The 18,841-nt window shown below is 41.4% G+C and overlaps 1 protein-coding gene across 1 annotated transcript in view; it reads left to right on the forward strand.

Annotated features, from left to right (window-relative positions):
* The window catches only part of TNRC6A (trinucleotide repeat containing adaptor 6A), a 240,067-nt gene that overhangs the window by 133,232 nt on the left and 87,994 nt on the right, over window positions 1-18,841 (forward strand). Inside the window, exon 2 of the mRNA XM_042782427.1 lies at window positions 11,537-11,624. Within this exon, the coding sequence (XP_042638361.1) occupies window positions 11,537-11,624 (88 nt within the window). The remainder of the gene's footprint in view (window positions 1-11,536; window positions 11,625-18,841) is intronic.

The following is an 18,841-nucleotide window of genomic DNA, read 5'->3' on the forward strand; positions in this document are numbered from 1 at the left end:
GTCTGTACTTTCTCTCTCTCTCTCTCTCCTTTTTTTCTCCCTAAGCTTTATTGTGGTGAAATAGATATAGCAAAACATTTGCCATTTCAACCATTTTTCTTTCTTTCTTTTTTCTTTCTTTTTGCAGTGTTTCTTTCCCTCCCCTCCCACCCCTGGTAAACAACTAAGAACGTTTCCTTCCACATATAAACCTTTCCTTGACTTTTTACAATAATGGACTAATACAATGTTTGTCCTTCTGTGATTGACTTACTTCACTCAGCGTAATGTCCTCCAAGTTCATCCACGTTCTGCAGTGTTTTGCAGATTTGACATTGTTCTTTAGTGTTGCATAATATTCCATTGTTTGTATGTACCATAGTTTGCTTATCCATTCTTCTATTGATGGGCATCTGGATTGTTTCCGTGAAACTCTTGTAAATAGTGCCGTGATGAATATGTGCGTCACAATGAACATGGGCGTGCGTTTGTATATCTGTTCTTGTCCTGGCTCTCACTTCTTTAGGATAGATACCTAGTAATGGGATTGATGGATCAAATGGTATTTCTAATTTCTAAGCTTTTTAAGGAATCAACACACTGCTTTCCACAGTGGTTGTATCATTTGGCATTCCCACCAGCAGTGTATGAAGGTCCCAGTCTCTCCACATCCTCACCAGCATTTGGTATTTTCTGTCTTGCATTTCTGCCATCTTTTACGTGTGTGGTTCAGTGGCATCAGTTACATTCACCCTGTTGCGCAACCATCACCGTGTAGTTTTCTCTTGTGGTGCCTTTGTTTGCTTTTGGTACCTGGTACCTGGTTTGCCCTGTTTGGAATCAAGGGCCATTCATTGCTGATCTGATGCGTGCCTCTTTCCACGCTGTGCTGTGACTCTTTCCATATCCTTACTCCGTTTTATGCTGTATTCCTTTCTTTGCTTTGGGGACCAGGTTGCAGCCTCCTTTGTGTCCTAATCTCAGCTTAGTGCGAGGTTTTATACCCACTCCCTGTCACTGACATCTAGTGTTCACTTACTGTGTGCATCCGTTAAGCACTTCATCTCCATTGAATCTCATCTGATGGAATCTTCACACCAGTCCTTCCCGGGAAGCACAGTTGGAGGCTTCTCAAGGATGCGGACATGGAGGCTTAGAGAAGGTAAAAATGCTTGAGGTTATACACTAGGTGGTGGGGTTGAGATTTAAGCCACTTCTTCTTGGCATTAGAGCCTGGGTTCTTTTTTCTTTTCTTTTTTAATTTTATTGTGATTTAGGTGAAAGTTTACAGAGCAAATTCATCTTCCATACAGCAGTTCACATACACTTTGTCTCATGACATTGACTGCAGTCTCCCACAGTGCAACAGCTCTCATCCCACATCCTCCTCACAGTTACCTCTTCCCTATGTCCTTCCCTCCCATGCACTCCTGCCCCCTGAGCTGTCTCCTTATGCATACTCTGCCTTTCTGTTCTCCCATGATTGATCTACCTAATGTAAATGTTCAGCCCACACGCTTGTCTTTTGTTTGTAGAGCCTGGGTTCTTAACTACATACTATACTGCCTAGGCAGTACTTGCTTTAATAGACTGTATTTAAACCTAAGGGCCTTAAAGGAGAAGTAGATTGTGGATAACAATAAGAATGAGGAGTGTATTTCCAGTGGTGGTGATGGAGTTACAGTTCAGTGAAGGCAAGAAAGTAGAAGTTGGCGTCTAATTGGAGGGTCTAGTAATGTGGACTACAAACAAGTAGGAGAACTGATTTTTGTCTCCAGAGTAGCAATTAATCTTATTTGGAAGATTTAGATTTACATCTGTAATAATTAGAAAAGTGGCATTGTTTAAGTTGAGATCAAGGATAAAATTTGTATGGGCTGGAAAAAATCATGAAGGAAATTCGTAGTTAAGCTAAGCCTCAAAGGAGGAGTAGGATTTAGGTAGTGGTGGATGAACCCTGATGGTGCAGTGTTTAAAGCATTTGGCTGCTAACCAGAAGGTCAACGATGTGAACCCATCAGCCCGTCCGCAGAAGAGAGAGATGGCGGTCTGCTCCTATAAAGATTTACAGCTTTGGAAGTCTTTTGGGGCAGTTCTACTCTGTCCTTTAGGGTTGCTATGAGTCGGAATCATTTCGCGGGCAGTGGGTTTGGTGGTGATGATGATGACAGTGGTGGTAGCCCAGTAGATTTAGAAAACGTTGATTGTGGGTCAGCTTCACCACAGCCTTGTCCTATCTGACAGGTCACTTATCCTCAAGTTCTTCGATTGTCCAATGGGAACAATTCCAGTTCCTTTTTTGAGGATTGTTATGGGTTCAAAATGGATAATATCTCAGTGCATTGTAAACTAGAGAGTGCTGTTGTCATTTCTGATCTCACTGGCTTCCCCTCAACTTGGGCTTTTTATTTGGAAATAATTGCAGACTTAGAGAAATGTTGCAAGAATAGAACAAAGAATTCCCAATATCCTTTAGCCACATTCCCCAGATGTTAACATTTAACCACATTTGTTTTATCATTCCTTCCTTTTATATACATATTGTTTTTTTTCTTAACGGTCTGAGACATGATGTCCTTTCACTCCCAACAATTTATGTATTTTCTAAAAACCAAGGGCATTTTGGAGGACATAACCACAGGACCATTACCAAATTTGGAAATTAACATTGACACAGCAGTCTTAATAGGTAATCTACAGACCCAGTTTTGCCAGTTGTCTTAATAATGCCCATTAGAGCAAAACCAAAAAATACATGCTTTTTTTCTGGTCAGGGAATCAATCCAGGATCACATGTTGCATGTAGTTTCCATGTTTTTTAGACACCTGGAATCTACAAGAGTGTCTCAAGTCTGTCTTTTGTTCTTCAAGACCTTGATACTTTTAGAGAGTCTAGGCTTGTTATTTTACAGAATGTCCCTTGATCTGTGTGTGTCTGATGTCCCCTCATGACTCGATTCAGGTCAGTCATTTTTAGCAGTGATACGTTTCTGTCAGTGCATCACGTCAACAGTGTGTGGTGGCCGTTTATTCCACCACAGTTGGTTGGAACTTTAACAACTTGGTTAAGACGGTGTCAGGTTTCACCACTGTAAAGTTACTGGTTTTCCCTTTATAATTAATTATGTTATTGGGAGATAGTTTTAGACAATATAAATATCTTGTTTCTTATCAAGTTTTCACTTACTGGTTTTAGCATCCATTCATAATTTTTCATCGATCAATTGGTTGCCAAATACTTTACTTTATTTAAAAAAAATATATTGTGGTCAAAATAGATGTAACAAAGCATTTGCCATTTACAGCTTTTTAAAGCCTTGATTATTATACTCACCGTGCTGTGCAGCCTTCCCTACCACACAGCATTTTCTCACTCCGTCATTCTTTCTTCATTAGTTGACATTCTGCTGTAGGAGCTGCACTTCTCCTTCATTCATTCACTCACATGTTAATATCAGCATTGACCCGTGGATCTTTATTCAGTGGATTATAATCCTTTATTCAAACAAAAGCCAAACTCACTGCCATCGATTCACTTCTGACTTATAGCGACCCCCATTGGGTTTCCAAGGCTGCAGATCTTTACAGAAGCAGATTGCCTGAGCTTTATTTTGCAGAGTGGCTGGTGGGTTTGGACTACCGACCTTTTGGTTAGCAGCCAAGTGCCTTAAGCACTGCTCCTTACAATCCTTTACTAACATTGTTTGCTTTCTTGCTCACATTACGCTGTTTTGTTGTTATTATGTTATATGTACAAAACAACATGCATATATACATATATGTATATATATATATGTATGGGAGCTCTGGTAGCGTAGTGCTTAAGACACTTGACTGCTAACCAGAAAGCTGGTGGTTCAAACCCACCAGCCACTCCTCAGAAGGAAGATGGGGCAATCTACTTCCGTAGCGATACTGCCTCGGAAACCCAAGGAGGGGTCACTATGAGTCGGGTCTGACTCGACGGCGCATAACAACAACAACACATAGATGTATATATATATACATATATATAAAACAGCATTTTGCAAATGAGAATGAAGACCATATAATACATATGTAAACCAAAAATCCAAACTTTATACATATACATTTTATTCATGTGTTAGAGGATTTTGCAAACTAAAGTCACGAATAGAAACTAATTAATAACCCCCCCCCCATGGGCAGTGGGAGCTCCTTGAGTTAGCCTCCTGCATTTGGAAGATCTGCAGACTATTGTCCCTCATCGCTACCTCTTTTTTCCTGTCTTTTCTTCACTTTTAAGAGGAAGATGTGCTGATTCTTCACCACTATCACGTGTGCTTCCAAAGGTAAACTTTTTGCTTATGTTTTATACTTGAAAATCAAACACTGTTTGATAGCTGCCACCGTATCTCGTCTCCTTTTCTGGCTCATACTTCTGCCACAGTGATGTATTTTTACTCGTTTTTGTGTATGCACACTCAGATACAAGCACATGCAGGTATATATACTTGTCCTGCCGTCTTTCTACACAGAAGATACCATACTGAACCATTGACAGTATACACCACCTTCAAGATCTTTTCACATCAGGACATAGAGACCTTCATTTTCTTAACTGTCAGCTGCTGCTGAGTCAGTTCTGACTCCTGTGATGCTGTGTGTCAGAGGAGAGCTGTGCTCCCGAGGGTCTTCAGTGACTGCTTATTCACAAGTAGATCTCCAGGCCTTTCTTGGAGGTGCCTCTGGGTCGACGCAGATCTTCAAGCTTACAATTAGCAACCAAGTATGTGAGCTATTGCACCTCCCAGGGACTCCTGTAAATCCTCCTTAGTGGGTAAATCCTCCTTAATGGATGCGTTGTGTTCCATTTTATGAGTATATCAGTTTTATTAAGGAGCTCTGGTGGCACAGTGCCTAACGCATTTGACTGCTAACCAGAAGGTTGATGGTTCAAACCCACCAGCAGCTCTGTGGAAGGAAGACAGGGCAATCTGCTTCTGTAAAGATTTACTGCCTTTCCCTGGGTGGGTGGGGGTCACTATGAGTCAGCATTGACTATATGGCAGTGGGTTTGGCTTGGTTTATCAGTGTTTAACTCCTTCCGTATTGGTAGATATTTAGCTACCTGTAATTTCAAACTAACCTCTTTTGTGTTACCTTCACTGTCTGCCTCTTTGATCCCCTTATTTCTTTGTCAATCCCTTTTCTGCCTCCGGATCAGTAGTAGTTGTTGTTGTGTGCCGTCGAGTTGGACCCAACTCATAGCGACCCCTCCTTGGGTTTCCAAGGCAGTATCACTATGGAAGTAGATTGCCTCATCTTCCTTCCGAGGAGTGGCTGGTGGGTTTGAACCTCCAGCCTTCTGGTTAGCAGTCAAGTGCCCTAGGCACTATGCTAGCAGAGATCAGTAGTAGTCTTCCTTATTTTAAAAACAATCTAGAAAACTTCTTAATTTTACTGCCAAAGTTCTCGAAAAACTGATCCAAACCCCTGACTTCACTTTCTTACATAATACTTTCCTGCATTTGGGTGTCCATCTCTTCCCTCTGGTGAAATTCAGATTGTGAGGTTACCAGTGCCTTCCTGTTGTGTAGTGTTAGACGGGTTGTGGTGATTGGTTTAGGTAGGAGGCCAAGAGGGAGACTTAAAACGAGAAGGTGAGTGGACAGAAGGGGAAGCAGGGTGGCTGGGAGGAAATACAGTAAGGTGGGATCTCTCAGGGGAAATGCCCAGCTGGAGTAGAACAAAACAGAAATGTTTTTGGCAGAAGACATGAAGTGTATTTTTATAACTTGCTTGTAACATACAACTGGCTTCTACGTCAGAAAGAACTGGCTCCTGCTGAGTTGCTGACTGACAGGCTAGTCGGGCCTCTGTTTTCTCTTTTCTTAAAAGCAAAACAGAAACATCTGACTCTGTGCTCCCTTATGGTCATTTCTGAAAGCAGGAATTTTGATTTCTGGAATCTGGAGTTGTCATTAACGTGGCTCTCTCCTGTCTTCCTCCCTAACGCTGCCCCTGCTGCAGTTTCTTCCTCGTTCTTCTCTGGGGTTTCTGCGTTGCTTTCGCCTTGTCTGGCTGCCATCAGGTCAGGCCAGTACACGCTGACCTGGGTATTGCATCAGTCTTCTACCTCTTTACCCAGCATGTTGCCTGCTCCTCTTTTTTCTGTTCTAGTTAATATTCCTTCCTGGAGTTCCCATGCTAACAAGACTCCATGCTTTGCTGTGTCCATACCTGTTTGAGTCCCTTGTCTGAAGGCCCACCTTTCTTCTGTGTCTCTTCAAACCCTGCCCCCTTTCAAGGCCCAGAACAATTGTTTACTCTTTGAATTTTTTACAGCCTTCCAAAGTCGTAACAATTCATACATGTCTTATTTTTTCTGAATTTGCTTACAGCTTATACCAAATGTTTGCTTATTATTTCAAATGGGTTCAATTATTTTTCCTATAAAACTGTAGAGTTTGAAGTCATATTTTTTACTTGCCTTCTCCCAGTGCCCAGAAGACCACAGGCCATCAGACTGGATATGCTCAGCACATTCTCACCGAATGACTGATTAAACATTAGGTAGCTGGTGTTCAGTAATTTTGAATGCAGAGCGTAAACTCATTCCAGGTATCTTAAAAATCTCTATCATGCATCTTGCATTTTTCGTAACTTTTTTTTTCCCTAAGGACAAATTTTGGTTCATTCCTGATATGTTTCTACCTTCCTATTTCTCTCACTTTTAAACTGTCGAACTCCTCAAATGTGGGAACATAGCTGTTCACTAGCTGTGGTCTAGTTATTTCTCTCATGCCACTCTGCCATAAACTTTCACAAAACAAAAAATATTGAAATTGCTCTCTTAAAGGTCACCAGCGCATGGGTCCTTCTTGTTAAACCAGTGACTGTTGAGTCTTTATTTTCCTTGCTAACCTTTGCTGTTCTTGCTGTTAAACCCAGTTGTTTTTGGACCACAAATACTTTGTGTTCCCTGATTGTGCATTCTGTTCAAAGGGTTCTTGTAGAAGTTGGAAGGAAATTAGAAAAGGACTGTGGAGGTGCATGGTCCAGGGAAAGGTATATTATAAAGCGAGAAGACCTGTCCCTTAATCCATCCAGAGGAAGATTTATTTTCTGTGGCTTCTGAAGAGAAAGCTAACACTTTGCTTTGGGAGGTACCATGGTGCAAGAGAAAAGAAAGATTATGACTTTTGAGACCCTCTGTTGGAATACCAGCTCTGTCCTCTATTAGCTATGTGACCTTGGGCAGTTACTTCACCCTTCTGAGTCTCAGTTTCTTCATTGGTGAAAGGGAAGTATCATTTAAACATGAAGGCAGTGGTGCAGAATACTCGCCTTCCATGCAGGAGACTCCATGTTCGATTCCTACTCAGTGCACCCCATGCACAGTCACCCCCTGTCCGTCAGTGGAGGCTTGTGTATTGTGACAGGTTCGGCAGCCTTCCCAGACGAAGATAGACTGGGAAGAAAGGCCTGGTGATCTGCTTCCAAAAATCAGCCAGGAAGACCTCCGCCTCACCAGGGTTTGATCTGCAGCCAATAGTGGAGATGACACAGGACTGGACAGGGATTCATTCCATTATTGCCTGGAGTTGGGGACCAACTTGATGGCAGTTTACAACGTTAATCATTACACTGGTGATAATTAAATGAGGAAATGTATCTAAAGTGCCCGCACAGCCACTGCAACATTTTAATCAGGTTTGTTCTCATTCGTAGATCCCTAGGACCAGTGAGTGGAAGTTCAAGGAAGGTAGTTTTGGCTTAATGACAGAAGCATTTTCTGAAGGTTAGGCTAAATTGTTGACTAGGCTGCATCTGACACAGCTGAATTTGTCATCACACACTTTTTGAGAAGATCATTCCTGCACAGTGCAAGTAAATGATTTCTGTTGATTACTGAAGATGAGGGCAAAATTTGAAGCTTATCTTGAGTCATTATGTGGAATGTGCCATCCTGACTTGGATAGCTTTATTTTCCCTAATCCAGACTTTGAATCCTCTCCCCCTGTATGTTTTAAAATTAACTTTGTGATGTAATTTACATACAGTAAAGTTCACTCATCGTGAGTGTATAGTTGAATGGCTTGGCAAATGTAAATATGCCTGTGTAACTACCACCCCAATCAGGTTACAAACATTGGCACCTTCGAAGCAGATTTTCCCATTGGTATTGATTCTTCCAGGCTACCCCAAAGGCATAAGGAAATAAAATTATAAAGTTCTGATGAAAGGAGAGCCCAGTCTTCCTAGAGCAACATGGCAGATTCAGAGATACTTGCAGATTTGAGGTTTCCTGCTACTAGCTTTTAAAGGATAGGTAGTTGCTGACTGGGGCATTGTCTTTGTGGAGCTTATATCAAACATCCATTGATACATGTATTAGACAAGCACTGGGACCTAGTAAATCCATCAACCCTTTACTTCTTTTGACAAGAGATGGTAAATGAAGTAGCTACATCCCATGTCTTTTGGGGATCTCTACTAGTATTTGAATCCCAGGATGTGTTTGGGCACATGTGTTTGGGCACAAGTGACACGTTTATATATTTTTTCCCAGTTGACTTTCTGATGGAGAAAATGGGGGAAGACCATAGTTGGCTATGATGATAGTATTGAAGAGCAGCACTTTTTCACCCATGAAGTATGCTTACAATGTCAGCTGAAACCCTGAAAGGAAGTATAGTACATCTTTTAAGTATTACGGAGAATGTTTTTGGCTAAGAGAACACTTGCTGACCTCAGCAAAAAGTCTTTAAAATGAACTTTGAGAGGAAAGGAGCAAAAATTCCATATAAACAGTAAGGGGCCATCCTGTGGCACAAAAGTATAGAAATACACAACAAACAAGCACCTGGGATTCAGAGGAGAACACAAAGAGCAAATCCCAGGGGTTTCTGCATATTCAGTGCCCGTATATCTTCACACACTTAGGGGTAAATACAGTCTTTCGGGTGCCACTGAAAATTGGTGAGAGGAGTCCATTGCCTAGGCATTTGAGTGCTTGCTTGGCACTTTGCTAAGTAGTGTCTCAGTTCTCTAGTGCTCCTATAACAAATACCACAAGGGGATGGCTGTAAAAAACAAATTTATTTTCTCACAGTTTAGGAGGCTAGAAGACTGAACTCAGGGTGCCAGCTCTAGGGGAAGGCTTTCTTTCCCGTTAGCTCTGAGGGAAGGGTCCTTGTTTCTTCAGTTTGTATCCTGATTCCTTGGAGATCTCCTTGTGTCTTGGTATCAGTCTTCTCCTGGGTCTAGGAGGTTCTCAGTGTAGGGACCCCAAGTCCAAAGGACGTGTTCTGCTCCCGGCTCTTCTCCCTTGGTGGTAGTGGTAGTAGGTCCGTCTGATCTCTGCTCACTTGTTTAGTCTCTTTTATATCTCAGAAGAGATTGACTCAAGATACAACTTAATCCCATAGATTGCATCCTATCTCATTAACATAACTGTCCCTAATCCTGCCTCATTAATGTAGAGGTTAGGATTTACAACACATCGGCTAATTACATCAGATCACAAAATGTAGGGTAATTACATTATACTGAAAATCATGGCCTTGTCAAGTTGGTACATATTTTGGGGAGACACAGTTCGGTCTGTAACAGTAAGCACTCTTTATTAAGTCCTTATGAAAATCTCGTGAAATAGATCCATGTGACCATTCTTCCCCACTTTTTATATGAGACAATGAGGCTGAGGAAGAAGGTTAAGTACCAGACCATTGAAGAAACCCAACACATAGGAGAAAATCCCTAACTGTCTGAAGAAGCTTTCCAGGAAATTGGGGAACTGCAAATCATTTATCAAGGCTGAAATGGATAGGACAGTGAGGATGTAGCAGAGAATAAAATGAGAAAGACAGGCAAATGCATAAGGAACTGGAAGGGGTGCTATTGCTCTACTGTTTTGCACTTACACAAAAGATATGCTGGTTTGCTGATGGAAGGACTGCCAGGACTTGCAGGTAGACGGTGAGAAACACAATTGGTGATGTTATGCGGCACCAAGGACATTTAGTCAGGTTAAATGTGTGACTGCTAAAATTGGCTAAAAGCTGAAAGAAGGGTGTTAGAACTGTTACTCCATGTCCTTGTCACCTTGCTCGGTGCAGGCCTGTCATGTGGCTAGTAGAGTAGTAGCCCAGCAGAGTCACACCAACTGCGGCTGTGACTCACTCTCACATTCTGCGTAGGGGAGGCGAGGAGGGTGAGCAGGCTCACTCACTCTGCCGTCCTAGGAAAGCCACGGAGAAAGACAGCCACGTCGGGAGAGAGAGAATGAAATCGTGAACAAAGGCACTGAGGTTACACCACCCCCAGGCCCCCTTCTGGGTGCCGTGTTCTAGAATGCACCTAGACGTCAACAGCTAAAGCTTGCTGTGAATGAAGGTCTAGGCTCTGGACTGTATTAACGGAGGTAACCGGAGTGTTCTCCACCTTCGTCCGGCCCTGAGTGGGAGGTTTACTGCTGTGCTCTGTAAGGATGAGGAGTATTAATGGCAGACTTGGCTTCAGGGCTGTGTGGGAGAAGAGTGGCCGCATCCTGGAAGGGCTTTGATCTGGGACACCAAACTCTGACCACCCTCCTGCGGACAGTTTAGTTTTTCAACGAGCATTTATTTGGTGTTAGCCTGCCACCTGTGGCCCTGTAGGTACTGACAGAGGGGGTGGGTGGGAGGGTTGAGTGGCTGTGGGCTTTCTTTCTGTTCTTAGGCAGTTTTCCTCCTGTGTCTGTCACTCTCCTTCCGGCTTTGACCGTGAAAGCTCTAGAGCACTCCACACGCAGCATGGCTCCGTCGCAGGCTGCGCTCCCGCTTATCCGGGTGCAGGTCCTTTTGCTCCTTCCTGTTCAGCAGCTGAGAAGAGATTGACTGCCCTTTCCCCTGTCGTCAGTCATCGTAGGGAGCCGGGGGAGAAGGAGCATGCAGACACATGGGCTTTTATTTTGAAATCCGAAACCAGTTCTGTTGACAACTTCTGAGCATTTGTGATTTTTAAAATTGAAGTAAACTTTTGAAATGATTGCATTATTCATTGTTTCACAAGTATTGATGAAGCAGCTTGGAATGTTTACAGTATGTGGAACTATTGTAATACTGAGATATAAGTTACCTGCTTATGAATAACTTGTCCTGAAATATTTATCAAGCTGTTCAGAGCAAGGGAAGCCAAAGGAACCCCACATACCTGGACAAGAGAAGGTTGGGGGGCGGTCCCAGGCATTGCCATTCAGCTGCTAATTGATACTTGGGGCCAGAAGCAAGGTAACTTTGGCTCACACTGTGATGTTCACATTCTTGCATTACAGGGAGCTCCTTGTGTACCAGTGTCAAATGTCCTAATTTTAAGTTGTCTCTGTTGATGGGACATGAAGAGAAAGGCGCTATTACTTGTGGCTTAGTAAAGAAACGTGACTTTGTAATGTATACAGGTCACAAGTTGTGATTTATTTCAATGGATAAAAGAGTAATAGCCCCAGACGCCATGTCTTTACTACTAATAAGAGTAAAAATGAACTTGTATGCAACATTATTTTTATTCCTTAATATATTCTGGGAAAGTTAATTGCAACTGTGTGGTTCAGGGATTTAGTGCAAGAAGAAGAACAGTTGATGGAAGAAAAGAAAAAGAAAAAAGACGACAAGAAAAAGAAGGAAGCTGCTCAAAAGAAGGTAGTATATGTGTAATTATTGATACTAAGTGGTTTAAACACGTTGTAAAAGAAAGTTACTCTTACTGGATGTTGTATTTTTTTCCCCAAACATTTGATTTAATGTTTTAAATTCAATGGAGATTGATTTTAACATTTAATGTCTTTGAATATGCATATGCAGTAATTTGCTGTGTACAGTTTAATGCACAGTTATTCACTGTTGCCAGTAGTTTTTCAAAGGTAAGTGCATAATATAGGTCTGTCAGTTAGCTGTTTGATAACACAGCATGAGCATGGAATTTGTAGCCACATAAATGAGCATTTGTAACCTGGCTCTTCCACATAGAACATGATGGACTTAAGCTTTACTTAGCCTCTCTGAGCTCAGTTTCCATATGTTTTGTAAAATGAGGATTGAATGAAATGATACCATGTAATCCATACACAGAATACACATAATAGGAAATAAAATAATACAAGAACACAATAATAAAGGAAATAGTAGTACACATTAATAGGAAATAAAGTGTCACCTTCCTTTTCTTTTTTATTTCATATCTGGGCTGATTTTAAAATTTGGCCATTTATATTATGATACCTTAAAATAAGTCTGTAACATTATTTGCTGCAAGAGAACTGTGATGAGCCAATACGTTATGAGAACTGTAACCAAAGCCACACAAAGTAGGCCAAAAATAAAAGGCTGTAGCCATCGTTTACAGCGTTTAAAAAGTTATTAATGATAAAGGCTGATGGCAGTGAACTGAGCTAGGCACTCAGCACCTAATATATCAGGACTGCAGGGACCGTAAGAGACCTCAAAGTGCAGGGAGATTGCTGGTTTTCTGTTTTAATGAAAAATAAGAATCTCAAGTTTTAGATGCCTTTTTTTTGTGCCAGGTAATGTGCTAGGCACAGGATAAAGACTATTCAAAATAGCAACATGCTTGTCTCCACATTACTTAAATGGGGGAAAAAAAACACAAGACTATGGTGGATGCGTTTATATATGGAAAGCTATCCATGGGAGAAAGATGTGGCAGCCTGCTTTCATAAAGATTTACCCTATAGGGCAATTCTAGTCTGTCCTGTAGGGTTGCTGTGAGTTGGAATCAATTTGACGGCAGTGGCTGGGTTGGAGTACAGAAAAAAAGATAACCCAGCCTGAGGTAGAGCAGGAATTGGTGTAGAATAGGAATTGATGAGGCAACTAAGGAGCAGAAGAAAAGAGGATCACAGGCAAAGAAACTCCTAGATGAGTGTCTATAGCCTGTATGTCATAAAGTGTGGGTTTTGATGGAGTGGGGGAAGGGCTAAGGGATAGATTCGGTGCAGTGGGGAACTATCAGGGGATGAGACTGGACAGGATGGTGATAGCTGTTGCTGTTTCCAGGCTTTGGCCATTAGTGTTGGGGAAGACACTGAAGATGTCTTAATAAAATGAAATCAAAGTTTGTATTTTAGAAAGCTTACCTTGGCAAAATGATGGAATTGGATTGGAAGGGGTAGAAACTAGAGACTGAGATCCCGGTGAAGGGATTATTAAACACGTCCAAAGAGTATGTTTATGGATGGGAAGAGAGAGTAACCTAGGTCGACTCTTACATTTCAGGTTGAGTGACTCCGTACACGTTGGGAACAGTTAACTAGGTTCAGGAATACAAAGAAAGGGGAAGAGATACGTAATTGAGTCCTGGACATGCTGCCTGAAGGCGTCTGTAGCTGGTCCTGGTGTGTGTGGGGGTGCAGTAGAGCACTGGAGGGTGAAGGGTGCCTTCTGCTTGCTCTCAGCGGCGAGTGGGGACTGATGTGTAGGTCTGCATCAGAGCCCAGGTCTGGAGGAGGCGCCTGGGGGAGAGCTTGGGAGCTGACTGCCGTCTGAGGCTCGCTGATGCCCAGTAGCCCCGGCACTCTGCTCAGTCTTCCCTCGGGATTTATTGTTTAAAGAGCTGTGGCCTTTCTGAGGTGGGGGGAAGACTTACCAGACTCTTGTTGCATCGTGTGAAAGCTGTTTTCCCAGAAGAAAGGAGCTCAGCAACTTCAGATGCTTTTTGAGGAGGATGCTTGAGTGTACTTTATGTAGAATCAGTAGGTTGGCAAGCATTAGGTGTGGGTTGCATTAGGCCCTGCTTCTAAGAAGTTCAAAATATAGCTGGTAAATCAGGATGTGTGTGAAAGGACTAGAGGACAAGAGGCCCGACATAGCATATATATATACATGTGTGTGTATATGTATATATGTATATATATATGTAACATGCAAATAATGGCTCTAGTTCATCCTTTCCTAATGAAATCTCTAAAAAAAATCACCGAGGCAGTCTAAGGCAGTCCCTTATGTATGCCCAGGGAGCTCTGGTGGTGCAGTGGTTAAGACATTTGGCTGCTAACTGAAAGGTTGGTGGATTGAAACTATCAGGAAAAAAATGAGTCAGTCTGCTTCTGTAAAGATTTATAGCCTTGGAAATCATATGGGGGTCGCTATGAGTCAGAATCAAGTTGATGGCAGTGGGTTTTGGGCTTCTATATGCCTAGCATAAATATGTCTGTAATATGTGAATGATGACTTTTGTGTCATTTGGCCACACACCAACTCTGAAGTAACAGTTGTTTTGTTTTGTTGTTTACTATTCCCCACTCCAGTGCTGCCTCACACCATGGGTCCCATCGCTCACCCTAACCATGCCCTGCTGGAGCCACTCTCAGATTTAGAGATAGAGGGAGTTTGTTTTGTTTCTGTTTTTTCTTTTGCCAGATCTTCAGCACTGATAGGATATTCCTATGTATCCCGTAGGAATGTAGTAATAACCATTGAACATAATATAATTGGGAAAGTTTAACACCGTTGATAAATGCGGTTTAATAGGCGAGGCTGCCACTGTAAATAACACTGTTCTCCAGATTCCAGAGACCCCTCTTAGAACTGATTAGGAATATAAGCAATTGGCGAAGTGAGGACAGCCAGTATTTCCACAGGCCAGGCATCAATAGCTCTTTTCTAATAGAATATTTCAAAAAGAAACAAAAACATAAACCTCCCAAATTGGAACACATATGAAAGAAGATTCCTGGACCTGGTCTTTTGTCGGCAGTAGGAGGCAGCCCATGTATCCAGGCAGATGACAGACATCTATATGACCCTGGTGGCAAGGCCTGTTTATGTGAATGTTGGAATGGAAACTCACTGCATTAAAATAATCTGCCTGTTTAATGCAATCAACATACTTTGATTTCTGAAAAAGACTTCAGATAGTATCTGCTCTCATTCACAAATTTTATATATAAATAACCTAAGTATCAGAATGGGAGCTCTGGTAGCGTAGTGCCTGAGGCATTTGCCTGCTAACCAGAAGGCTGGTGGTTCAAACCCACCAGCCACTCCTTGGAAGGAAGGTTGGGCAATCTACTTCCATAGTGATACTGCCTTGGAAACCCAAGGAGGGCTTGCCATGAGTCGGGTCCAACTTGACAGCACATAACAACAAGTATCAGAATGAGTTAAGTGGCTAGCTTTGTTTTCATCAGGGAAATTGAACTAAGAGAATTGAAATCTTCTAACTTAGTCAGCTAGTGCTTTTCCAAAACCCTGGTCTGTGGCTTATTCTTTCGACACCGAACATTATCTTACATTTTGCTTGCTTTTCCATCATCTAAAGGTGATGATACTAGGGTAGTTTTTATAATAGGGCATTTAAAAGACCCTTATGCCATGAATGCAGGAAAATACATAGATGTAAGTTCCTAATAACTGTGGTCTTTTAAAGAAATTTAAACTAAGACTATGGGCTATTTTCTATTTTAAATAAAAGACCAGATTATATACCTTTTACATAAACAATTAGATACTAAAAAGGGCCACTACAATATTTTTACTATGGTAGATTTCCTTAGTCTACCAATTAAATATATGTAAGTATTTAAATCTCTCTAGAGAAGTTTTTCATAAACATCACATGATTTTTATTATATATTAGTTAAATGTTGGCCCCAATATATCTCTTATAGGGGTCAACTACTATATAGCTTGGATTTTAATTTTTTTAAAATCCTTTTCCAAAAAAGCTATCCACAACATCCTATATATACTTTTTCACACCTAAGAGGCACGGCTGTTTCCTTATCTTCTAATTCTTAGGCTTACAAAATGATTTGATATACATGGGACTATAGTTTCTGTTTTAAAGAAGGTAGCACTAGTACTAGTAGGTTACTATGGGTTTCTCTTCTTTTTAGAAGAAATTTCCAGAGAGAATCTTGAGGGAAATACAGTGAGGAGTAAAAAGAAGGTTGAGAAATAGGTTAATTATAGAGGGAATTCATGAGTACAACCTTTATCTCAAGCATGTAATTATACTTCCTAGAAAGCATGGAAGTGGAAGGCTGGGGAAGCAGCAATACAGTTGGTATCATTAGGGGTTGACAGTGTTGTAAAGTCAGTGTTAATGGTTTTTTGTTGTTACTGTGTTTAGAGTTGAAGGGATTTTTTAAAGGTTTTGTGGATGTAAATGCTCTAAATTTAGGTGTAAATGAAATTTAAGTTCTAGAAAACTTCCATCTTGCATCCTCATTTTTGGGACATTTTAATATGTACTCACTGTGGCTCCTACACGTTGTTCGAGACAAGGGCTCGGTCAGGTGTAATGAGTGAATTTTCTGGCCCAGGCGGCCATGTGACCTGGCCTAAAGCTTTGCACTCCTCTGGGGTATGGGTTCTCTTACAGGCCTGCCCCTCATTTTGGATTGCTATTCCACCGCACCCCACCCCTTTAAAAAAAAAAAAGAAAAAAACATTTCATTCATCAGAACTAAGTTCTAGACTGGGTACTGTTTGCTAAGAAATCATAGCAAAGCTCTCTGAGCACTAATTATCACCTATCACATAAATGAACTGAACTAGATTTACTCTTTATTCGTAATGTTAAGTTATAATACCTGGCACTGTTCAGGCATTGTAAATGATCAGAAAAAGAGAGAAACGAAAGAAAAAGAAGACGACTTGGGCACCAGGGCCGAGTAGAGTCAGGACATTTCTAAATGTGGGAGAAACGATGGGGCCCAAGTCGGGCCTGGTGGGGCTTCCAGCGGCAGCAGCCGCCGCCACAGCAGCAGCTCACGTCTGTTGAACCCTTGCTGGTCTGGACACTGCCCTCAGTTCTTTACAACTGTTGTTGAAGCCTCTTAACCTCAGGCACCTGAGGTAGGTGTCTACCTCCCTGTTTTACAGGTGGGAAAGCTGCACTTTAGAGAAGCTAACTGACTTGCCCATGGTGACACAGGGAAATGGTGAAGCCAGGATTCAGGGCCAGGCAGTCCGGCGTCAGACCCTCTGCTCTTCACCACTGAAGCTGCTTAGGGATCTTGGCGGTGCAGAAGCCTGACAGAAACTGAGAACCCAGCACGCTACGGGGCTGCCCCGTGTTCCGTTCCTTCAGTCACGATTTGAAATCATTGTGATAGTTGCCTGTGGAATCACAGCTCAGATTTTTAAGAAAATAATATACATACTTGAAATACGAATAACTGAGCTTCCAGCTTTGCCCCAGTCCTTTCACTCTGTTGCGCCAGTGACTCTATAATGATACCTCACGTTTGAATGATTCTTTCGGTTTTCCAAAAATGACCTTCCTGTTTTATTATTCGTCCGTTATGCTTTGAAAGTAAGCAGGACAGATTGTCCACTCCCTTTGAAGGATTAGGAAACTAAGACCCAGAAGGTTTTGAAAGTAAAGAGAAACTGTTGAAGTTAATATATTTTACATAACTCAGTATATCCAAAATATTTTTAAGATTTCATCGACATAAGTATTATCAAGAGACTTTATATTCTTTTGAAAACTATGACATCTTTGACATCTTCTTTGTATCTCACACATCTCAATTCACACCGCATTTCCGTGCTCGGCAGCACACTGCTGGTGGCTACCGTTTTGGATGTCACAGACTTGAGCAGTTACTCTTGAAATCACTGAACCCATTTGGAAGTCTTCATTTGAGAACAATTTGACCACTGTACTAGGTCTGCAGACCAGCCCTGTTTAGAGAGCTAAGATCGGTTAGGACCAGGAGCTCTTGGTTTCTAGGTTTCTTATGGTCACTCGGTGTTCTGAGTACAGACGCCTTAGGGTATCTTCATGGTGCCGTCCTCTGTAGGTGACAGAACACTAACTGAGGCTGACCATTGTTCGGAAGCAGTACGGGGATGTGTGAGTGGCCTGTTAGCTATCTTTATGTTGGGAGGCCTGGAAGAGCAACACTGATAAACCTTAGGTTTTAGTAAGGTGGTAACGGTTTCTGTGGCTTGAAACTTAGTTTCCTTTGGAAATAAACTGTGGAAGAGACCAGGAGAGTTAAAATTAAAACAAAACAATTTTTGTATTAATTTTTTGGCTAAAGAATATTATCTATTAATATTCTTTAATATTTATTAATATTACTAATGTTCTATTAATAATTACTGTTATTCAGAATAGTATCTCATTGACTGACATGATATTTGTTAATACTTCAGTGTGTTTGTATGCTAAATTTGCTGTGGTGAGACTTTTCTACTATCAGATTTAAAAATTTTCACCTAGAAACGAAGTGTTTTCTAGCAAGTTGGCTGACGTTTTGGCATTGCCCTTCAACCTTTTTATTCATTTCTTTATTTTAAAATTTGATCCATGTAGAGTAAAAGATGGCCTTCTATCATTTTGTCTCACTAGTACCACATTTTTCCCAGATAACGCACAGTAATACGTTCTTGCAAATTGCTCAACCTGCTCATGCATTGTTTGCCTACCTGTGCTGTGCAAGTAACGCAGGAGGCTGTGTTACTTACGTCGGCACATTACTTGTGAGAAAATATGGTACTCTGAAGCTTGGTGAGGCACTTCATTGCCTGGAATGACTTTCTGGGACTCCAGAGAGAGATCAGCGTTTGATGTGGCTTTAATATTAGGGTAATTCCTTTTCATATAATTCTGTAGTTATATAATTAAAAAATGGTGTTTTTGACAGCTTAATGATCTGACTAAGCAAAATAAAGTAGTATGCTGCCTGGCAGTAAGAACAGCTTTGTCTTTATTTAGAAACAATTTCTAGTTTTTCAGTTACTAATCAGGAAGTCCCTCCCTATTCTTTTATTTTCAGGACGTCCATACAATTTGGTCTTGATCAAAAGGTTGATTTTTGCTTGTAGTTGACCAGGCCCCTCTTTATGTTTTTTTTTTTTCCCCTGTTCAAGGCCCTTGAATT

This window comes from Orycteropus afer, unplaced genomic scaffold, assembly GCF_000298275.1.
Source record: "Orycteropus afer afer isolate SDZICR_OR568_19922 unplaced genomic scaffold, OryAfe1.0 scaffold00312, whole genome shotgun sequence".
Classification (NCBI taxonomy): domain Eukaryota; kingdom Metazoa; phylum Chordata; class Mammalia; order Tubulidentata; family Orycteropodidae; genus Orycteropus; species Orycteropus afer.